The 25,037-nt window shown below is 41.0% G+C and overlaps 1 protein-coding gene across 3 annotated transcripts in view; it reads right to left on the bottom strand.

The window, feature by feature from the left end:
• Positions 1 to 25,037, bottom strand: part of DYNC1I1 (dynein cytoplasmic 1 intermediate chain 1) — a 202,400-nt gene that overhangs the window by 17,490 nt on the left and 159,873 nt on the right. For all 3 annotated transcript variants that reach the window (XM_067291673.1, XM_067291671.1, XM_067291674.1), the window contains exons 14-16: positions 24,749 to 24,893; positions 8,842 to 8,982; positions 2,473 to 2,598 (exon numbers count right to left, since the gene is read on the bottom strand). In XM_067291673.1, coding sequence (XP_067147774.1) covers positions 2,473 to 2,598; positions 8,842 to 8,982; positions 24,749 to 24,893 — 412 coding nt within the window. The remainder of the gene's footprint in view (positions 1 to 2,472; positions 2,599 to 8,841; positions 8,983 to 24,748; positions 24,894 to 25,037) is intronic.

Raw genomic sequence — 25,037 nt, forward strand, 5'->3', positions numbered from 1 at the left:
CATGTTCACATCACTTCCCTTGTACTGTTGCTGGTGCTCATCTGCTCTCCCAGGGTCAGTTAGCTCATGGAGAAAAATACCCTGAAAAACAAAAGGTCAATACTGCTCCACTGATTTAGCTCCTTCCACCACAACGTGGGGTCACATAAGCACTACTACTGGCATGAAAGGGGGACAGCACAGTATGTGGCTAGGGATGATCGGCTGACAGAGGGCGCAGGGCTGCCCCTTTCAAACTGAACCCTGAGCCCTGCCCAGCCATATCCCAGAACCAAACCCACATGAAAAGGATAGTCATCCCAGATTAGCCAAGGGTCTCACTTATCAGCGTCTACATACTGAAGGAAAGAGGGAGCCTCAAAGGCTGCCATAGTTCTGCCAAACACTTCCAGAGAGGCATGTACATGCCATGGATCCACTGTGCATCATGCCTGGGAACAGCTACGTAATCCACGTAACTCATCAGAGGGCTCTTTATGAACTGGCACAGAGGGTTAGTGAGCGAAGAAGCTGCTGTTCACTGCACAAGCCCTTGGTTGCAAGCATTAGAACTGCAAAGTATTTCTGCATCTCCCTTAAGGGAGTGCTTTGTACTGACAAGAGTTGTGCTGGAGAATAGCTGAGCACCCTCCTCCTCCTTCTTTTTTAAACCAGAAAAAGCTCCTAACAACACAGCAATCCTGGTAATATCTGAGGCGGCGGTCCAGACCACCTCTCCTAAATTTGGTACAGGAATTACTGCAGAGACCGAGACTGCCAAAATGAGTAGTAACTGCAAAAAGAACTGTAAATGAACTAGGCAGCAAATTAGTAAGTTCCTTCATTTATTTTGAAAGGGGAGAAGGGGTGTCAATGGCCCATGACATGTCAGCTGCTGTATGGACGGACATTTATCTATTTGCACAAGTATGTATGGAGCTGAGCTGGAGACGCTGGGACTCTGCACAGGCCGAGCATATAACATCCGTGAAGCAGAACATGTTATGTAACACTGATCTGGACTTGCACAAATAACTACTTTTGAATGGCTCTCTTTTCTTTCTCTTTTCAAGTCACAGAAGCCCTGACTTTCTTTTGATCTGAGTGTATCACTGTGACTCATTTTGCAAGTTGAATTCTGATTATGCAGTGAAAAGACCAAAAACTTAAATATTACTTCTTCTGCAGAGAACACTAAATCTATTTTCTCCTGGGTGAGCTTGCAGGGATAAACAATCCTGTGAACGGTTTCATGTATGATATGCAAAAAGAGACATTTCTACAGCCTGTCTAGACTCCCAGACAAGATCAGACTGTGTTGTCATGAGAGACATTTCCATAGCCTGTCACATCACTTGAAAGACAGAAAACCCACCACTTCAGAACAATCATGCAAAAATAAAAAATAAATAAAAACAGCCTGACCTGCCAGTGTTGTAGTGGAAATTTGAATATAATAACCTCACACAGTTTAGAAATTATGCTAACAATACAGCAAGAAGTTTCAGCAAACATTTGTGAAGAAAGGCAACTCCTGCACAAGTGAATGCAATCCAAAAATATGAGTCAGGCACAAGCAATTTTGCTATGGGCCATAAAATCACTTTATATGAGTTATAGATAATTCTGTATGTATTCTATAATGTTTCCCTACTGTGTAGAGATGGATATCTCAGTATCCTATCACAGATAATGATGGAAAACAAATTCTCTACATAAAAGCTGATTGCTCAAAGATTCATCCCTGACTGTTCCAAGGAATTGTAATGCCGACAGAACACTTTACACTGTACTCAACAAAGAGGCAGATTCCGTCAGTGCCAAACATACTGCAGTTTAGATGGTTTTTATAGTATGTAGTAGGGTAAATTGGGAGCAGCCTTAGACACAGAATACACATCCTGCTATTTCTCAGCGCCTACATATTCTCTTTATCGCTCATGCATCTACAGTCCTTCAGAATGATACCTCTCATTTCCTCCTGTTAGCACCTTTGCACATATTCAGACAGTGGTATTAAAAGAACAGATTTGTTCTTTGCATGCCACGCTGAGAAAATGTGCAACATCAAGCTAGTCATGAAGTCAGAGACATTAGAATATAAAAGGTGAATCCTACAAGACCAACTTCAGAACAACACATCTTCTTTCTGCAACTGTATTGTCCTCTTTATGTTCCTTTGTAACTTTTTCCAACTGTACTCAAGGAACCACTTCTTAAAAGAATTAAAAATTGTTAATAAACATTGAAGACCCTCAAAACAGACTTCCTCATAAGACTTTCACTAGTTAACTCTTCTGCAAGGTACCTTTACAGCTACCACACTGCTGGCAACCCAAAATCAATGGGGATTCCAATGAAAGTCACCTGGCACCTTCTCTGGGTGTGTCCTACTCGTACATAATGATGTATGATCTTTTCTCAAACTTGGAGGTGGTACCCTCCAGGAGTTGAGTCTTTGAAAAAAAAGAAAAAAAAAAAAAAAGGAGGTACCTCTCCAACATCATAGATCCATATGCGGCCTTCTGAATCACCAACTGCTACCTCCTTCCCAGCCTGGGCCCAGCGGACACGGTTGAGGGCAGAAGCTCCTTCAATTGTCACGCTGGCTGTGGGAACCTGTTGAAACAACAGCAATAGAAATGACAATAAAATCCTGCTACCTGTGACTCTACAGGTCAGTTTAGAACGTTCTGTTTAGCTGGATGAGTCACAAGTCCCTTGACACTGCTGAAAGTAACCTACAACCCTCGTTAGGGGGAAAGAATAAAAAGGGTTCATTGTTTCTTCAATCACATGCACTAAAAAGAGGCAAGACTAAGAGATTGCTTGGAATGGGTAGGGAAGACTTTTCCACAGTAAAGGGCAGCAAACAAACCAATTTTTCTTTACTTTGAAGACACGCAAACCACATCAGCTTTCTCAAAAGACACTGATATATGACCAAGAATCAACTGACTGAGAATCATTTCAGTCTTATCCTGGGTTCTTACCCATTACTTGGACCCAAATAACCTGACTGATCACAGAAAAATCCTAATATTCATGCTGACATATCCTTTGAATTCATACTCAAATCTGTGGCTAGATATAAAGGTCAAAGCTCAGGTATTATTTAAGAAGAGCCCTGAGAATGACTTAAGAGTGAGGATGCAGCAGAAATGAGAACAGCTGAACTCACGTTTAGAAACTCCTATATTCCCACAATTCTCTTTTATACTTGTCCCATATTCCCAGGAGCCACCTTCTTGTTTAAATATATCTAGATGCTGTTTAATCCCCCCACAGTCAACAAACAAATCAACAGATGATCCACAAGAATACATGAAGATTCTGGTTAGCATATAGGATGAATAGAGAGCAATGAACATTACCTTTGGAGAAGTATTTGTAATCTCTACTGGAATTAAGCCATCACAGAGATGCTGGAGGAGGAAGAATTTGTGTGGGTTTGTCCTATATAGGTAGATCACTCAGTTGATTTAGGGCACTTCACAGGACAAGTGATGGGTAACCTGTAAGTCTGCTAATGCTCCACCAAGCCACCTTTAATAGGAGAACCTGCCTGAGCAAGGAGTCTACAGTTGGCATGGCAGACCTCTGAACAGAGGTTTTTAGCTTTTATGCATCTAGGTCAGGGCAAATGGAACAGGATGGTAGTTGCAAAAGCAGCTCCTCCATCAGACTAATCCTCAGGAACAGGTCTTAGTCACCTGGAGGGATGGGGACAAGGGAATGTCCCAGGATCTATGACTGGACATGGAATTGGGAACAGTCCAGGCAGGAAGAAGCATCTGGATAGGAACAAGAGTCTGGGCTACATCTGGAGGAGTGACAGCTACTCCTGCCCTTGTTGGGGGGCAGAATGTGCAGAAGCAGGAAGAAGGAAGCTTAAAGGTGATATTAAAACCAGATCGGTAAATTGAGAAACTAACAAGGTTAACAAAAACAATGTTTGACTAACTTCATCTCAGCTTTTAGGCTGTAGTTTTATATTGTAGGTGCGAAGATCTACAGGAAAAATAATTTTAAGACGTTTTTATACTTCCACACCAATCTCCCTCTTCTCCTCAGCTCTAACCCCTTCAGTATGTCATGCAAGATTGGTGACGGTAGGAAGCAAAACCTTTGCAGACTTCCAGAGAGACTCCAGCCCTGGCCACAGCATGTGCAAAGCCCCTCTAGCAGCAGAGCAATGATTCGAAAGCGGGGCTGCTGCCTTGCACCTCTCCATCTGGAAACTCCCCACTTCTCTGTCACAGACTCTGACTAAAGGCTGTAAAACCAAACTGGTACCTAGCACAATGGGCTTGACAAGCTAACTTGGCATCTCTGTAAATGGCTGCACAGTGGTGTCCCCAGTCCCATACAGGTAACAAAAAAGATTTTGTTTGTAGAATGATTTAGAAATAATGCCGGATAGCAATCAGAAAGCAGAGACTATCCTCCCCTTTTAAGAAGTTATTCAGAGGCACATAAACCACTGAACTCATCTCTCCATTGTTTCAGGCCTAGGTCCTGTCCAAGGCAGCATTACCAATAAAAGCCGGCATCCACTCTAACTCCTCAACCAAGCTACATTACTGCTTAGTGTGTTCGAGGCAATGGCTTAACTCTGACATTGGGTCACTGACCCATGACAAAAATCACTTTAAAAAACAGGCAAGTTTTACTCCTTTGACTACTGATTTCTACAAAAAACCCAAAACTATTTTAATTCCAGCCAAAATTAATTGCATAACATTTGGAAATGGGTTTCTTCAAACAGCAACTAAATGCTGCATTTTTAGAGCACTAATCCACTAACCAGCTACGTTTCTCAGAAAACTGTAGATCAAAGATATTTGTTTCAAATGAATTGCACAGTGTACATTTAAGACACTGAATTTTTAGAAGATCTTTCAGAAGGCTGAAATATATAATACTGGAACTGTTTTTGTTGTTGTTAATACAGCACTCTTTCAGTGTTCCACATAAAAACAAACAGCATGCATGCTGCAGATACAAAACACAACCTATTTTTAAAAATCCAATGGTTTTGTAAAATCCTATTACTACTCCACAGAGCTGTCTAACAACACAAAAAGTAATCATGAAATAGTCTTTTAAAATCTAAACAAAAAGCCTTTCCTCCAGTGGTACAGAGAGAAATACAGTCAAACCCTATTATCTTAAAATAGATTTCCCTGCTTCGAATAGTGATAGGTTAAATTACACACACCTATTTTAGATTTCAAAGATCTGAGTTCATTTTATAATGGTGATATGGTAGCATTATGTTTTAAAAATTATATTTAAAATACTTTATAAATCTCTAAAGTTGGTGTTTGTCAGATTTTTAACCATTTTGAAATGAGATTTAACAGGTAACAGATTGAGAAAGACATACTCAGAAAAACCTGAACAATAAGAATATACTTTTTTACTTTTCTTGCTTAGGTAGTGTCAAAACCTGCTTGTAAATATATCTTTTATCTATTTCTAGGAATAGACACCATCTTCACACTTTCAAAGCAAAGCTATGACATGCAAAAGAAAAGTATGCTTGAAAAGAACATAATACAGCAGAAATATGCAAATTTATAAATCAGTGTAATATCAGTTTATAGATAAATAAGACTCATCAATAACCCAGAGACCTTAGACACCTTCTCTAACATTGATCCAAAAAGAAATTTTACGGATACATAGGTAAGAAATCAGCAATTGCTCTCCTGAAAATATATGCAAATCTCACATACTCATCCACAGAAATATTAATTCAGTTTGCAAAAGCCTGAAGAAGTGGGGAAAGTTTTTTGCTTTTTAAAGTTTTTTTTTTATATTCATTTAACAAATATAAATCAAATATGATAACTTGCATAGCTATCAGTAAAATCATTTCTGGTATCCACAGATCAAAATGCAGCACACAAATACTCCTGTCATTTTAAACTGAATAATTAGAGTGATTAAATCTGTGGTATGGTCAAATGATTTTAGTTATTTTGATCAGAAAGCATCTAGAACTCAGGCAAAATGTTTTTAATAAATCTGTGGAATAACACTAGCGGCAACTGTGTTACATTTCAAAAATTTGAACATAGCTTATTATAACTAAACCCAGGTATTATTGGTTTACAAAATAATACCTAAATAATAATGTGGCTTATTTCCCAAATTAAACAAAACCAGGTCTCATCAAGAACAATCATATCTAGTTCTTACACAGAGATTTTTATGAATAGCTAGCAGTTAAAACATTAATATACCTGTCATTTTCTACTGTCTCCATAAATACTTTGACATCATATATCTGACGTCTAAAACTAATAATGTGCATAGCTGCTTCAAGATTTTTTATTACAAGATTAAGTGCTGACAAAGACTTTTTCTTAGTAAATAGTAGAGCAGATTCTGGTTGCATAATCAATTATGGAAATCCTGAAAATTATAAACTAATTATGACCTACTAGGCAGAGGTTCAAAGCAAACAATGATCACTTTCAGTTGCAATGTTTAAAAGAACTGCTTAAAGTTCTCATTTTCAGTGGTACTTGTATGTCTGATACTGCCTCTCTTGCATAACAAAACTGCACATAAATTCAGATTCTCCCAGTCTATCACTTCCAGAGATTTTTTAATCTGTTTCATCAGTGCTCAGTAAGGAAACCAAATGGTACTTCTTCCTCCAGAGATCCAAATTCAATTCTCATTAAAAATACAAAGCTATAATAATACCACGGAGATAATTCCAGTCTGATCCTCACATGAGAGCTGATTTTGACCTCTCAGAATGGAAATCATTTGTGAAATCCAGGGTGGCCTTACATGCAAAAGAAATGCAGGACTGAGCTTGAAATTAATTTTTTTTTTGTTGATGTTCCTATGTATTTATATGTAAACACACTGAAAATATATCAGCAGTTTTCTGCATACAGCCTTACTATTGATGGGAATGGGATCAAGCGGTCCATACTAATTTTCTGGAAAGAAATTATGGTCTCATTGAATTAAATGGCAAAACATCAGTTGATTTCAGGCAGAGCAGGATTTCAGCTCTGGTATTTGGGGGGAAAGGTGTTTTTTTCTTCCTTCTTCTTCTTCTTAAAATGCTGGGTTTTATGCTCTGTGTTTAAGCCTGCATTAATGAGAACACCTGAAGGATATGTCTCTCCTTTCCCAAAATAAATTCTGCGGAGACTCCTCCTGTATATCCTCCAGCTGTATGTGTTCTAATTAAAAAGGCTGAGCTGCTTCCTGCCCAGAGGACTTCAAAAGGCCTTACTGCTCCACTTGACAATGCAGTGCGCAGTGTTGGTTCCTCTTATGTGTCCATACTTATTTATGGCAAGCACCATTCACTGGAAACCACAAACTGTGCCTGTATTTTACTTTGGCTGAAATGTATATCATGTTTACATGAAAGGCATATTAATGAACAAACTAATCTCAAAGAAAAACACTGTAGGAAACAGGGTGTGTGTGGGGGGAAATACTGCCGTTTGTGCTCTGCATCTTTTCTTTCTTTAAAATGAAAATAACCTGTCAGTTAAAATATGACCCCGTTTTTATGCTGTACTTTTGTTTTGTTCTTAATTTTACACGGAATTGAGTAAAAATATGCAAGATTTCAGTAATGGAAAAATATTTCAATTCCCATTCTGAATATTGATTGCTGGTCAAATATGACTTTAGGTAACATGACAGTTTTTCTCAAAATCATCTTCAAAAGGAAATTCAAATCCAGCAGAAATAATGTCAATACAAATCTGCAGTGTTTTTTTGATCTGAATAGGAGAAAAAAAAAAACAGGGCATTCATCATATTTAGGAAGCGACTTAAAAAAAAATAAAACAGTATTTTCCATTCTGAGTCTCTGCAAAAAGCTGATTAATCCTTTCCGCATCAGTGGATTTTAAAGCTGTGACATTTTATCCCCAATGGTCCCATCTATTGAGTTAATACAACAGTATAAAAATCTGTTTTATTTTTCTTTTGCATTTGTGCTTTTAAATGTCACGGCAGGCTTTGCAAATTTTGAAGAGAAAAAAAGGTGGAAGAGTAGCAAATCATAAATAACACATGAGAAAGATTCCCTTAAAAAAAAAAAGGCAGAATAGCTAGTTATTCAGAAAGGTAAGAGGTGAAAGAAGGAACATGAGCGCATGAGATTTCAGTCAGGATGGAGGCGCTATTATGGGGCTTGCAAGCTGTTATAATCTCACGAACATTTGGAGTAGGGGATGATTATGAAGGAAAATTAAATCTCTCACTAAAACACGAAATAATAACAAACAAGCAGTCCTAAGAGCAGGAGGCTTGGAAAAAAAGGCCGCCTCGAAAGTGCATCCCAGCCGCGGGATCTCGCGGCCACAGGAGCGAGGCTGGGCAGGTCCGTGCGGTGGTTGCAGCGCTGTCAAGTTGTGACAACCTGAATGCGCGGAGGCACCAAAAAAGTGGTATTGCAAATGCCTCGCTCAAGTGCGGTGTGGAGAAAAAAAAAAAGGAATTACGAAATAGGAGCGGTTTTAAAAGTGTACCTTAAAACAACACTGAGGGGAGGGAGAATCCGCCCCGCGCAGGCACCGCGCGTCTTTATTTGCGTTCGCTGCCCGGCAGGAGCCGCCCCTCCCCCCCCCCAGCGCCTGCAGGTACCGAGAGCCGCGGCCTGGCGGCGGGGGCGCCCCGGGGCCTGCTCCCCCCCGCGCCGCGCCGCGCCGTGCCGTGGGCTGGGCGCAGCGGCCCACGCCCGGCTCCCGGCGGCGGGGCGCCCCGCAGCCCCCGCGCCGCGGGCGGGGCGCGCTGGGCAGCGCCGGGGGCCGCTCCCCGCCCCCCCCCGCGGGTCCCGCCCGCCCCGGCGCGCCGCCGCCCCCGCCGCACCTCGGTGTCGTTGTTGAGGTTCCAGAGGTCCAGGCGCCCCATCCCGTCCACGCAGGCGAAGAGCGCGGGGTGCACGGGCGACCACATGACGTCGTAGACATAGTCGGCATTGTCTTCAAAGGAGTAGAGCGGCTTGTTGTGCTGTAAAGCAGGGAGAAGCATGAAGACTTCGTGGCGCTAGTGCCGCCTCGGGCTGTCTGGCGAGTCTAATTAAAAACTTTGCACATTTACAAAGTGTCATAAAACTTCCCCAGATGAAAGGTCCTCGCGAAGGGTGGGACGGAGCTTTAATGGGGCAACGGCCGTCCGGCGGGATGGATGAAATGCCCAGCGCGAGGGGTGTGGGACGCGCGGGTGACGGGGCGGGGGGAGCGCTGCTCGAGGCTGACACACCGGCGGCGGCGGAGGGGCAGCGCCGGGCCCGAGCCGGCCCCGCGCCCGACTCGACTCGGCTCGGCTCGGCTCGGCCCGGCCCGGCCCGGCCCGGCCCGGCCCGCCGGGGAGCCGCGCCGCACCCTCCGCGGCGCACCGCGCACCGCGGCTGACGTCTGCCACCTAGCGGCGGGCGGGCCCGCGCGGGGCGGCGGCTGCGGCGCCGCGGCCTCCCTCGGCCCCGGCCTCCGCGCCATGTCTCCTCAGGGGGCCAGTCCACCAGCGCGGGCAAAACCTCCGCAAACTGCATAAAAATCTACGTGTGAAGGAACCGGGGGGAAGGTGGGCGGCGCCACGGCGCGGTCGTTGGGGCCGCTGGGGTCGCGCGGGGCTGCGCTCGGCGTGGAGCACACGCCGTCGCCTCAAACACCCTGGGCATCGGAGGCAAGTTGGAAAGTACACCAGAAATAAAATGTAATTGTCCGCCATGAATTATTCATCACATCTGGCTTGTCTAATTTTTGCATAATAGCTGCACTAATCCCTGATCAATTAATGGGAAATGAAATTTAAATGATAATGAAAACTCCAGAGGTAAGGGAAATTAAGTATTCTCATGGCTTCTGACAGAAATCTAAACAATGGGATTTTTTAACTGTCTTCCTCACCCCGTCAGCTGTCTGTAACAGCTCTACCATTGGTTCAGCGTCTGCACAAGTGGGGCATGGTAGAGATCACAGAAATGCGAGATGGGCACTCAAAGTCCTGATCCTGTATTTTATGAAGACTTCAGTAAGAAATGAAGTATCACACAGGAAGCCTTTGTAAAATTCTGAAACATTTTTATAGGATCTCTCACTATCTCAGAAAGGTTATTTTAGAATACACCTCTGTTCATTTTACAAATGAAACAATTTATATTACTATTAGGAATGCCTGCAATACATTATGTGGCTGTAAGTCATTTTTCCTAAAACTGAAGTGACTGGTTGTAATTATTATATTTTTTCTTTTGTATATTATTAATTTTGAACAATAAAGCAATCAGTTTAATCTCCATTTACAGCTAGGCCCTTGCCAGTTTTACTTTCTGTCCTGCTGCACTACATAATGCTTCGTTTGATGTTTGGGCTACAAAAACTACAGCTCTACACATGGGAGAGTGTGTATATGCACATGTATCTCTATAGACATATATCTGCAGTATTTGTCAGTATGCACATGAAGCGTTTTTATTGCAGTACTGTACTGTAAATAGTTTTAAAATATTTCTATTCATCATACGTATTTTGAAACTATAAAATATATTCAGAGGTTTAATTGCATGACTTTGTCTTTTGATAAAGTACTGAAAATAGAATTGAATTCTATATGCCAGTTTTTATTATACTTGAATTAATAAAAGACACTTTGTATGGTTGCGGGATCAGGTCCCAAATTTTCATAATTGGCCTAATATTTTTGTGTATTTCCTAAGAATATCAAACATTTTGTTTTATGTGACAATAAAATGATATTGGAGTTTGAATTTATTACCTGAAATTTATATAACATTTTTATTTCTTTTCCAAAGCTGGAGTTTTGCAAAAAGAAAAAAAAAACTACAAGAATATTTTCTTACCTAAACAAGACCTAATTCTGCAAACACATATGTATCTGCTTAGTGTATGATCAGTACCAGTGGAGTTACTTGCATGTGTTAATGGAATTATTTGCATGCCTGTGCTAAAGCATTTGCAGTATTGAGGGCCAAATGAAGACCAAGCCTTTCAAGAGGCAGAGGTACTTCATAGGAAATGTGAGAGTGAATTTCTTCAGCAGTGAGTCAGGAAACAGAATTTAGAGGGGCCATACATATCCACAATGCCTATCTGCCATATTGTACATTTTCACCAAAAACATCTAATTTAGGTTCCAATATATCAGACATCTAAATGCTGAATAACTGCTCTTTGAACACAATAGTATATTTAAGGTAAAGAAAATCTGGCCAACTGTTAGGTGGCCAATATTTTTCTCATACATGGGAAATGTGCTGCAAATACAGCACTTTAACATTAAATGTCATGGGAGAAGTAAAAAAGTTCCACGCAAGTAAGGGGACCATTAAGATATCAGTCAAACCAGAGCAGATTTCAATCAACGTTTCCTTTTTGTCGACATACCAAAACTTGTTTTGATCTTATTTTGAGTGTGACACTTTTTATGCTCTTTCAGTTCTGCTAGGCTGTTTTCCAGCTCATGACTAAAGAACAGGCATTGGAAGGAAAAGGTCAGGAGACGTGGTTCCAGTCTGAATCCTGATGTTGATTTGCTCTACAATCTCAGGCAAATAGTTTTAGCGAATGTGCCTTAGTTTCCCTGTTGGCAAAGTGAAAACACTTTTTCAGGTGCTGGGGGTCTGCAGTGAAAAGCACTGCAGATATGCACTGTGTATTGCATTTACTGTAACAGTGGAAATATCCACAGCCAGGTATGAATTCAGGGGAAAATCTGTACAACCAGAATAACATGGCCTTTTAGAAGGATCACAGACATGCAAGGAGTGAGACACGAATGAATGAAGGTGAACAGGGTGTGGAGCATTACAGAGAAGCAAGAACTTTCCACCATCCAAGCAGCCCAAGTAAAAGGTGAGATACCACTGCAATGTGGTTGGGAAAATGGGGAAGAAAACCTATCACATGGCACTACCAAGCAGTGGTAGTAGGGCTGGGCTATACAGCCTTCATAGTTTCCCCAGTGTATCTGCCCTCTCAGCAAAACTATCCTGCTACTAGGAAAAAAAATTTATTTCCCATACAATTTTTTTATGTATCGCACCCTTTAACTAGAGGAGACCATAAGAACAGCTATACAGGCTCAGCCTAAAGATTCCATCTTGCTTAGCATCCTGTCTACCATAATTAAAGAAGAAATAGTGCCCTTTCTTAAAAGCTAACATTTCATCTTGGTCTGACTTTACCCACTGAGAGCAGTTATGTTGATTTCAATGTGAAGACTCGATTTGAAAGTTTAAGTGTGTATCTAAATATTTGCAGGAATTGCTTACTATAAGCCTGTTAACTAAGGGTCCAGGCCTGCAGATTCTTTTAATGTAAGGATTTATGCATAAGGACCAATACCAGCCACTTCTAGAAAATGTTAAAATGTGGAACCATGTAAAGGTCACTTTAAAGCAGTTTTAAATTACCAAAAATTCAGACTTACACAATCTATGACAAACATATGGCTATTATTATAAAACAACTGAAATTTAAACTTGATGAGCTTTCATTCTTAAATATCAACCCACTCTGTTATTCAATAGAACAGAAGAAATAGTTGAAAGCAGTATCTTGAGACAAACTTGGGCCAAATCTGTGCATTACTGAAAAAGACAGTTAGGGGTAGAAACCTGGCCCTACTGAAGTCAATGAAGTTTTGCCATTGATTTCAATAGGATAAAAATTTGAGTATTTAGTGAAAAAAATGAAGAAGCTAGTTCCAAGACGTGTTTTTGTCTCATTTATTTGTGTGTCTACAAAATCCGTTGTTCGTCCTCAGTGTTTGTATACAGGCATTCTTTAACAGAACAATGCTGAGTGAACAACAGATTTTAAATGCATGGGAGCTGTCTAGAAATTAGCACTTGCCTATGAAATAGTAAACTCATCTAGCTAAATACTACATGTTTATATAAAAGAGGTATTTTTTCCACATATAAATTTGACCAGTCTATTCCACTTCTTATTTGCATAGAAAAATCTTCTTTAATCCAGGAGGCGCCACACATAAAGTAGCTAATTATCCATATAAAGGAATGTATAAATATTCACAGGTTTTAACTAGCATTTGACTTCTTAAAAGCCACGGAAAAAGCTATTGGCTTTGCCTGTTTTTGAAAGAAGTGCTTTACACATTGGCACCATTTCTATGGGTATCAGCTCCACCTAAAGGTACTTCCCTAGACTGTGCATTCAACAGCATAGATATGACACCATGTATTCTATTTACTGAGCATTGTCACCCCTTTTTAGTTTTCACTCCCTCATCTTTCATTCTAAAGACAATGGGACAGATCTTTAGTTCTGGCTTACAGTGATTAACAACAGCCACGAATGTGGTGCAGTATTGTAAATTGATTTAAGCTAATTTATTTTTTTTAGGTGTGCAGCAAATATGACAGATTCATTAGTCTTTGGCATAGAAACTTTCCAAACTGGCTGATGTGTTTATTTAGGCTCAAACTCTTAGTCTCGGGCACTTGGAAAGAGCAGTCTCAGAGCATTCCTGAGCAGAGTGGCTGCTGTTGCGTCTGGCCCTTGAACAAACTAGGGAATTTGGCCTCTATAGGAGGCAACTTGTATAAATAGCCTTTATTCATTAAAAAAAACCAAATGAACTACAAATAGCATCAAAAAACAACATCATTTCTGAAATAGATAACATAAGGTGAAGCCAATCTGTGCTGTCTGTATTTAAACAAGTGTAAAGCTGTCAAACTGACCAGAAGGAAATATAAAAGAAATCAGGATAAGGCACAGCTTGTTGGACTAACGCTCAGGTTAGGATCTGGGCTCTTTCACTGTTTATAGACCAAGGCTGCTAGGCCCAGTCCTCTCCATCTTGAGAGAGACAGCTTACTACTCTGCTGAATCCAGACTCATCTCTTCCTTTCTGATGCTGTCAGTTAATAGTGGTTTGGAGTTAAAACACCTGTTTGGGGTTATTTGTTATTACATCTTGTAGTGGGGGAATAAGTCCACAGACTCAGTTCTGTCCTACTCTGCTACGTATACTTTAAAAAGACACAGTATTCCCAGGAACTGTTAAACTGCCTGGGCAGAGCTAGCACTAGAATGCCATAAATCAGAGATGCTAGTTACAGGTACGTCCACAATGGCTCAGCAAGGCCCGTCTGCATGATCCTGAAGAGCGTCATTATTCCATGGACCCCAGTACTATACAATTCACAACTTGCAGTCTGCTCCACCTTCTCCAGGCCTAGCCAGACCTTCAAGGATGACAGTGGGAAAGCAAAAGGAGGATGTTTATGCTCTTCAGCTTTAGCCACCTGATTTCACAGGCGGAGGTGCCCTAAACTGAGCTATATGAATAATCCCTCCTTCACCTTCCTTTAAGTTCCTTTTGGCCATCAGATTCACTCCTGAATCACAGATGAGCCCAGGGGCTGAGTGGACACTTCACTGGGCTATGACCTATGTACATGTAAGTACCTTAAGGTATGGTCCATGGCCTACAGTGTCATCCAGTGTGTATGGACAATGATTAGTGCATTATGCTAGTGGGATACTCTCAGTATTTTTAAATATTATGGTTCAGTACTTTTTAAGCAGGTTGTCGAACAATAAAGCTCCCCCTCTGCTTTGATTATCACTCTTCAGGACGTGACTGGTTTCCTGGCCCTCTTGAAATAAATGGAAACACTACCATTTACTGAACTATCGCTCCTCAAGTCTGTAAATGTTCACTGTTAGATGCGTTAGAGGCACTGCACTTATTTTGTTTACAACATATAGAGGAAAAGTCTCCAAAACCCTGAACTCCCAAAGAAAGCAGTGGGAATGACAGAAATTCAGTGTCTCACAAAGTTGTGTTTCCCAATATATGCTCCTTTTCTTTCATTTCAAAGATGATGGTGCCTGCATCCATTTACAAAAAGTCTTATACAGGCTGTCAGGTGATTAGGTCTTGAAATCAACTCTAAATGGCATTTTTGGACAAGGGAACAGGCTTTATATTTAGATCCAGTAGGGACAGGAGGAAGAAACTAGCGTGGAAATGATCCCCATACTCTTCAAGACCCTGTTTTATTTAAGTACTGTGGTGTTACTAAACTGATTGTTTTTTTGGCATCCTAAAGGCTGCTGACAGTCAAGGCAGAAAGCTTTTCACATTTATAAATCACTGTTGTTGCAGAGATGCTGAAACTGTTGCCTCTCTTAATTGCCAATAATTTTAAAAAGTCCAATATTTTTGCATAAACATGTGGGAATTATTATAGATGGAGGACAGGGATAAGGGTGGGACTGAAAGGGAAGGGGATATGAGAGCAGACCAAGTCTGGAGATAACATGATGATTACATTTTTGTGGTTTCCTTCAAAGTCAAAGCATCATGGGTGAGCTTACAAGAAGGAAACAAAGGAAAAAAGGTTTAATGATTGGCACAGGCAGTTTTAATGAGAACCGATCTTAATGTCTAATACTGTGGCACGGAGAAAAAGAATGAAAGAACTTGGGAAGTCAAACATCACCTGACTTATAGGAGCATCAGAAAGTCAGACAGCAAAGCTTTCAGGGTGTGTGGAGATAGCCTGTAAGTTATACTGACAGGTAAACTGCTGATTTGGTTAATCCTCCTTAACTGTTTTAAGCCCTCTGCAGAGAGGTAACACGTTCAGGCTGTGCTGCTAAACTTAAGTTGTTCACGTTGGTCTTCTAGCTTTCTTCTGCCCTGCCCTCCCACTTAGTCAACAGAGAAAGACCTTTTTACTTTCTCAAGGAAAAAAAGCATGAGGTATGGCATGCCTCTTTACTAGTGCGCATTAGCTGAGGAACTATTTTCAGTGAGTTTGACATAAATGTGTATTAGTAGATCATTAATTTCTAAATGTAGATGAATTAATGAGAAGACATCTGCTTGCCATGGATGAACTTTCCAATATATCAGGCGGTATGCAAGGCCTCGAAACTCTACAAAACAGGCTTAGGAAAGATTGCATGAAGAGACTGATATGCAGGCTGGGTTACCGTGAGGCACCATGCAGGGGTAGTGTTCCCCAGCTCACTTTCTCCCAGTTCCTACTGGCCAGGCTGATCTATGCTTGATTCTGTGTTTTAGATCACCCAGTTTTATTCCCAGCCCCTCTTACTCCACACTTGCTACAGTTGTGCCTACAGGTTCCTACTGCTTGAGGTTAGTACCTTCTGATCCACTTGCCCAACCTATTTCATATCAAGGTGATTGTTGTGTGGATGGGAATGGTGGAGAAGCCTGTGCAGGTATTTGCCATATGCTCCATATTTCTTCAGACTTCTGATTTCATTGCTAAATGTTGAGCAAGTTTTCCACCTTTTATTCAAAACATGCTTTAAGCATGCCAGCATTTCTTTCTATGCTACTAACTATGCATTTCAGTCACCAGATTTCTTAGAAAATATTATCATTTTCTTCTGTAATTTCTACCTACTTTTAAAGATAGCTCAGGGTTTTTTTAAGAAGCTCAAAACACTACAGAAGGTCTTATTGTCCCAGACTAGCAACTGATTTACAATTTATGTAGCTCATACTCCTGCCTTTGTATTAATATTTTTCTGGATTTTTTTCAGAGAAGGGCTTGAGGGACTTGCTGAGAAGTATGAGTCAGATACAGTTTTGCTAGACTGGCAGAAGGAAGAATCACCAAATCCTTAGGTGTGAAATACCGAAGAAGAGCTGATTTGGTTGCTCCCTTCACTGGTTGCTCCCCGTTTATATCCCACGTAGGTGAACTAGAGACCGAGGGGGATGTTTCGGGGGAAGCCAGATCACTGTGCAAGGGCTCTCCTGTCAGGCAGGAGAGGCAGTGGCACTCCCTCACGTCCTGAGCCTACTTCTGCTTGAGGCAATGGGACCATCTCACTGCTTCAGGTTGTTAGAGAGGCAGTTAGCTCAAATTGCTTGCTTACTTTTCTGTTTACAGAAAACCCTATGACATGTGTGTTCCAGACCCCAGGGACAAAGCTCTAGAAACAAAAATCTTGTGATGATATTTTACTGCTGCTGTTAAATAAGGTGGTTCGCTCCCCCAATGTTTAGAAACACAGAAGTCCTGAGATCCTTCTCTTTCCTCTCCACCCTTTTCCCTGCTTCCAGTGTCTTTCGCGGTTAAACTACAGGACTTGGCAGGCTCTTCCCCGTGATTCTGATTTGAACATGGAAAATACTACTTCATCACAGGGTACCTGGCCCTGCATTGCATGTGGACTCAGAATTATTAGGCCTCCAAGCAAGCCTGTTGTTCCAGTTTCACTATTCCCGTTGCTGGGAAGTACAGGCTGGCACTGGGGAATATTGCAGGATGCCAAATACATCCTGATGCTACAGCAGCATCTGCTGAACAGTCAAGACTAGTATTTGTAGCTGCTATCACCAGGATGCCTGCAGAGCTTTCATGGGTCAGCGAGCAATGATTTTGAGGCTAATTGTTATTGAAGAGAACTCCATCTTGTATGATTTTGAATACAGTTCTTTTTTTACTGATAGCAAAAGTCTCTCACATAGCAGAGAGAGGACTGCTGCATGAAGCAGGTGGGAGAAAATTCCCATTAGTGTATAAATCCTATGTTTTATATATTGATAATTTTCCTGAAATGTTTCACTATTACATGTGAGCCTGGTCGTTCAGCATAATTCTGCAACAGAACAGTCAGTGGGAGGTTTGCATTTTGATCTGAGGGAAAAAGGGATCACGACTTTCTTTTGTACAGATTATATGAACTCATGTAATCAAATTTTGCTTTCCATATGCAAATAAAGCTCTCACTGGCTACAGCTGGATTTGTTAGGGTTTTCTGAAATAGAGTTTAGCCCAGTGAGTTTTTCACAACAGCCTCACTATTTTAGGTGCCTGTTTTATTTTTTGTGGGTGCAGTTCTTCACAAAATGTTTCACAAAAAAGAAACATGGTTCACATGAGTAAATGAAATATGTCAGCCAGCTGAAGCATATTTTCCTATCACTTTTCAAATATGGCTACACTGAAAACCAAAATCATGAGAAACATTTCATGTGAAGAACTTGGGGCTGATTTCAAGCCACCTGACCTCACTTTTGTTTTGCTCTTTAAAATTACCTAGAAAATACCATAATCTTCTTTTTTGTACAGTTGGATGAGAGCCAGACCTCTGGCTCCAGAGGTAAAGGGCAAAACTAAAAAAATCCTGTCTGAACAGGCAACTCCACCCTCTTCCCCAAGTCAGCTTGGCCTTTTGACAGAAAGTGAGTTCTGAAGCAAATTCATTCATTGCCTTGTTTTTGGACAAAACTCAAATTCTGAACTCACACCGCAGAGACCATTTCCATGAAATTCAGCATGCTATTTTATCGCCCTTTGTCTTTCTCTATAATCAGATAAAATTAGCATTTGGGCAGTGATTAATCAGATGAATCATTTTAATTACTTTTATCAAAGAAAAAAGTCTGCACTGGAAATGAGTGTGGTCAAAGGAAGGGGATTGCCTTATGAGCGGATTCAAGAAGCCCCATGTTCTAATCCAGCAGTGGGGGGGACCAAAATAATTCAAAATAATAAGGGTCAAATTGTCCACTGAGCTAGAAGTTTCAGCCCCACCAAAATCAGTGGTAGGGAGGGAGTAGTAAAGGATTCCATAGAAGAAAATAGGGAGAACAGTCTGTATTCAATCTACATACTCCCAAAACAGACTAAAGCTGTGGTCTCCCTCACAGAACATTATTTCTTTTCCTCTTTTTCCTTTTGATGTTATTTCTTATGCCTCTCTAAACTCTTAGGGTCCTATTCAGATCACTCACCATGGGACCAGAGACGGATGTAGATTGCATCCAGATTCAGTGGGGTGTTAATTGCAGAAAGCCAGAGGTCTTGATATCCCTATCATTTGAGCTAGCACCTGGTCAGAGCACACTCTGGCTCTCATCTGCTTGTGGATACATGGATAGCTTTTTTGTCTGCAGGACCAAGGTGTAACTCTGTGTGTGTTGTGGCATGGCGTAAAGAAGCACTTGCATCAATTCTGTCCTGATAGCAGTTTGGAAGAAGATCAAAAAAGGACACAGACCCAGGAGCTCAGAAGTGGTGCCCCATCTGCCAGTTTAGATATGACCTGAGGCTTTTGAAATGCAAGAAAGCCACCAAAAGTTCCAACAACTGATTATCTAAAGCTGCCAGACCCTGGCTCCTGTATAGCTGTGGAGGGAAATTGTGGTGGTATGTCCAAGAGTCATCTAATGTATGCATTGTGTATGTATTACTTCTATATTGATATGTACTGCTTCTTTCCAGTGGCTGCATGGAGAACCAAAGTATGGAAGCCCTAAATAATAAAGGATCTAAGAGCATCCAACCTCAAATGCAATAGGAGACATCTGAAGTGCCTCATGTACTAAGGTGAGGAGACTGAATATGGCCCAAAGGATTTAGGAAAGCATAGAAAATAACACCAAGAATGAACAGGTTCAAGATTGAAAGTAGTAATACTTTGTAAATTTTACCAAATCCAGCTCTCACTTACACTTAGTGTATGTAAGACAAGGTATGCGACTAATATCTGAAATAATGCCAAGAAATGATTTTTGTCTTAGTTTAAGCAAAAATTATGAAATAAAGACGTGGTCATGTTAGTTCTATTCACCCACACACTTCCATCCACCCAGATTTCACCTAGGAGCACTAACTTTAAGGCCACCAGCAGGTCCTTTATGAAACCTCTGCATTTCACCAGTCCATTTCACTGTCAGAGACCAGTCTGATCCTGTTACAAACTGGAGAAGCAGGGCTGGCCCCAACTGGACAAAACTGGTTTTCATCAGGAAGCGTCAGCACGTTAAAATCAAAACTTTACTTCAGGAAGATCCTACTGTCAAGGAAACCAAATGAGTTCATAGACACAAGATAGAGCTCTGAGCAAAATGGCAAGATCTTCACAGCACTTCGTCCCCTTAGGGGAGACACATGTTCAAGTCCTACTCAGGCAGTCCCGTGCAGTGTGGCTTGGTGCCCAAACCACTGGCTTACAGAATACTCCCATTGAGCTCCTACAGTCTTCACAAGTAATTAGACATTCACTAGAATGGGAATGTCTTCCATAAGGCAGGGGAATGCTATATACCTTTAACCACTAGCCTCAGTGTCTCTAATCTACGATCCACTGTAATCACCTGCCTGGGACTTCTCTAAATCAAGTAATTAACTCTAGCATTTCCAAATAGTGTTAAAACATTTTTATGAGAGAGAATTCACCAAGCTGTTGCAGTGGTTCTGCTAAGTTTACTGTCCTTTTATCATGAATAGTATTTGACAGTATTTTTACTTGGGTCTTTAACTTCAGGCAATGCTATCTGTAAACACAAGAGGTTGTCACTCACTCGCTTAATTTGACTGAAATTGTACTGGAACAAACCTTAGCCAGTAACCAGGTATCTTCAAACATGTTATTTGCAATCTAAAAAATAATAACTTGTTAATCTAAAAAAAAGTGTCGATCTGACCCTGTTATTTTAGCAAACTTTAAACATTGCCGTTTTATGAGTGCATTGTTTTTTTGGTGACTAATCCACACAATCATGTAATGCTCTGATTCATTTTGCTACACCAATTTCCATGACAGTAAGTTTGTTCTAACAAATTGATCATATCAGATCCCATCAGCCAGGTTTTGGGGAGGGGGAGGTACCTGTCTTTAGCAACAGCACCACCACATGCTTCTTTACATTGCTCTAGTGATAGGCTCCAACTTGACCTCTGAGGATAGTGTTCAATCTCTAGACCAAATTAAAGCCAGTGGAGGCCAAAGTTATATGCTGGTAGGAAGGTGTGAAAGTGCAAGGTAAAATCCTTTATTCAGAGAGTCAGGAGAATTAGATCATACCAAGATAATCAACCAACAGATGGGTAAGAGAAATTGAAGGTACAGAAATGTACATGAAGGTACATAGCCCAGAAATGTCAATTTTGCTGTTTAAAATGTGGTTTATCAATAAGCACAACAGACTGCAGACTGGAACAACACAGGACACCAAAAGAGAAGAGCAAGATGTGAAGAGCATAAGAAAGAAAAAGCAAAAGGAGAGAGACTGAGAAGAAGCAGTTACCATTAATGCACATACTAGAAAGGCAAAAATGAGCAGGGACACAAAAGTAGGAGTCAGTCACTGAAGGCACACATGCCCTCCGGCTTGGTTAGTCCTTGCTAACAGTTACAAAGTGGTCCCATTACCAGTCTGCTCATCTCCTTCCCTCCCTCTGATTATAGCACTCACCACCATTACTTAAACATTAGGCAAAGATGAAGATAAGAATTGATAGGGGACTACAGCAATGCTGTTATTGCACTGTTATTCCAATATCTCTTCTCCTCGGCTGCCTATCTAAGCATCAGTTAGGCATAGACCCAAGAGGAGAAAAATGAAGTCAGTCATTAGCAGTTCCCCTCAATGGAAGGATAAGAGATAAAGGAGGCATGGGAGGGATGAAAGAGCTGACAAAATCCAGCTCTCTATCCAGACCTTTATCAACTCCCTCAGCAGCAAACCAGCCAACCTCTAAGCTTTGGCTGAAACTAGCTTATGTTCTGCTATGCTTTAACAATTTCAGGTTAGCCTCTGTCCCTTGACACAGTATCTAAAAATTTCCACTCCACACAGCAATTGCTGTAATAATAACAATACTTACATTTCATTATTTAACCTCATGCTATTCCTTCATGAGGATTAGTGCTTAATTAATTAACAACACTTAGCATTTCCACTTAGCACTCTACTTCTTCAAAGCATCATACAGACAATACCTAATTAAGGGCAGAGCTCCACAGACACTTCACATCAGGACTTTCCTTTGACAGCTCTGCATCCAAGACTTGCTCACAGGGTATAGCATGAATTCAAGGCGAAAGCCCTATTGATTTCATCAGGACCCAGGTAATGCCCTGGATATCAAGTGACTATCCTTGCAAATTACTTTTCTTTTCCTACTTGTTCTGGCTGCTTACTATGCACCCAAGGATCTAATTATTGGCTAATATGATGGGTGATAATGTGAACCTTTTATTAGTGTTATCTACAAAACCTTTATTCTTCTGTTAGTGAAAATCTTGTTCTCAGTCACCTGGTTGAACTGCCTTTAGATGGAAAATGTGTTAACCACAAGAACAGATTATAAAACGTCAAGCCGGAGTTTTTAAGGGAGATGGTGCTTTCAATCCATCAGTCAAATGCCTGCTATGAAAGTTCCTTTCTTGTAAGCACCCCAGGGTGCTACACAACATCAATAGGCAATATAAACACAGAGCTTTTATGGTTCACTTTACAATTGAACATTGACTCTGAATCTGTGAAACGGAAAGGAATTGAATTTCATGACCAAAGAGGATAATGTGCACAGGATTAAGTAGACAACACTAGTAGGAGCAGGAAAGCAATACAGCTTTGGATGCTGATACAGAGATTAAACTTACAAATAAGAAACCAAAGGAATAAAACAATTTTGAGTAAACTCTCACAAACCTGCAGTAGCGCTCAATACTTCAGATTAATCCACTATTTTTTCAAGTAATCAAACATGCTGATGGTCTTATTCAAAGCCCACTGATTGGTAACAGTGTGTGGAATGCTAACTGCAGTGGCTTTGTGCCCAAAATATGCTTGTGATAGTGTTTTTGCAAACTTCTAAAATCCCAAGAGTTTAAAATAAAAACTGGGCCTTATTATTCCTTAATATAATTTCATTTAAGCTGCAAATGGATCAGACCCTTACGGACAGACTCAACCACACACTGAGGGTCTGATACTTGCTCTGGACTCTTCTGAATGTCTGTATTTGGAATGTACATACTCCAGTACCTACTTTTCATCTTTCACCAGTCCCCACCACTTCTTTTTCTCTTTATACAGCTTCATTTTCCACTATCCAATATTCCCTTGCCACCAGTTACCACCGTCCAGTATTTCCTTATCTCAGACACCAAATAGTCTAGACAGCCTCAGCCAGCTAAAACCGATGTTCTCTTTCACTTGGTTACCCTGCAGCCCTTTCTAATATTTACCACCTAAGGTCCATTCCAGCCTGCCTACGACCACTATCCAGTCCCATTTGTGCACTGGTTAAGTCTTGCTCCACTGACTATTGCTGATGTATATGGTTATATGCAAACTATGTAAATCATGCAAATTGCTTCCTAACAAGTTTGCTAAAATGTAACACTCAAGACAAAACTGACAGCTGTGGTCACTGAAGTTCAGGAAAAGATGGCTATTAGTTAGCACATGCATTGGATCAGGCCATTAACAAACACATTATGAAGCCACCACAGAGGGTGATTCAAGTTATTATATAGGTAACTTTGCTTTTGTTTACAGCACAAGACTGTCACACAGCCCCTTGGGTACAGTTCTGTATTTATATTTGCAGTGCATCTGTCCCAGCATCTCCAAGCCCTGGTGTCTCTGAGGAACCCACGCTGAGATATTTCCTGACGGGGGTCATCGTCCCCTACTGGAACTCTGTTGGGTGCAGCTCAAGATGGGAACCAAACAGACACGATCAAGACAAAGGCCTGGCATTTAAAAGGCAGAGCTCTACTCCAGTGTATGACAAAAATAATTGTTTAGATGACTTAGACAATTAGAATATTAACCTAATTTTCTTTTTACTCCTCACTCTGTTGTTTTACTCAGCCTGCACAGTGAAACAGGCTGGACTGTTTAACCTGTCCCACATTTTTCATTCACCCTGTCATTATCCTTTATTCAAGTGGTTCTACTGGGTGTTGTGTTTTCAAAGTTTCACAGGATTGTATATTCATTTCTATTGCTCACATTTCCGTTGCTCACAGTGCTCACATGGACACATCCACAGAGCAGTCAGCAACTGATTCATGGTGATCATAAGGGATGCTCAGGGAAGAGTCTGTGAAGTTCCAATATGTATTTTCTTGCTTCCAGCTGTCAGTGTCTAATGTCATTGGGACTATTTATACTTTTGGCTATCACAACCTCCTGCAGCAATGAATTCCACAATTGATATTGACTGCATTAAGCTCCACATGTGCTTCTTCTGTTCCTTCATCAGAAGGAAGGGTTCCTGCTGCTGTACTATCATCGTGCACAGTATTGGTCTTGAAATTCATCCTGCACAAGGAGTGCTGCATGGATTGCTTAGTGAATGGCAGTACGAGACATCTTATCGCCTCCCTAGTGAAATTCCTCATCATTAGGGTCAATACTGAAGTGCAGGCTGGCTGTAGCTACCTTTATAGGGTAGGGTACACTTCAGCATGAATATGGATGACACAGTTATGCTAGGTATACATTTTACTTATAATTTTATCACTAAACCTATTCTAAGCACAGCCTTTCAATAATTTGGTTCATGGGATCTGATACAGACAATAACAGTTTAAACCTTGAAACATTTCTGACAACGGCATTTTCACACGTAGGTAATTTTTCTAAAATGAGAAGTACTATAAGGCCATGGCTAGATGAACTGAGTTGTTTTAGGACAGAACATTTCAGCAGAAGTTTGTGGCCTCGATTTAACTGTGTGCAAATGAACCTCTTGTTGTGGAAATACACTCCTGGGCCCACAGAAGAAACTGCCCTGTATATAACGAGGTACAGTTTCCTCTGCTCAGGAAGATGCAAGTCTTTTCAAGGGCTTTGTCATATGATCTCAGCCTTTTTTCTTTTTTCTCCCCATAGGGCATCAGCAGTTTTCCAAGAACAGCCTGGTCTCATGACCATGGTCTGAAAAGTACTAAGATGTGTCTATCCCATCCCAGCTTAGATTTCTCACCTTTGTGGTCCACAACTTGACTGTCCAGTCAAACGATGATGTGACAAAGAGATGGGAAAAGTCAATCGGACCCACTGCCATGTGACAATTGATTCCTGTGACAGGTCCTTGGTGGCCTTCAAAAATCTCACCAATGCCAGCTTTACTGCAGGAAGAAGAGATATTTGCATTCAGAGATTGTGATTTAACACCAGACATCTTTCTTTACTCTTAGATTTCTGTTTCCTTTTAAATTTCTGTTTAATCGGTAATGTTCTCTTCATTCACTAAAGTCTTTGACTGAAAAGGC

Source organism: Apteryx mantelli, chromosome 2, assembly GCF_036417845.1.
Source record: "Apteryx mantelli isolate bAptMan1 chromosome 2, bAptMan1.hap1, whole genome shotgun sequence".
NCBI classification, from domain to species: Eukaryota; Metazoa; Chordata; class Aves; order Apterygiformes; family Apterygidae; genus Apteryx; species Apteryx mantelli.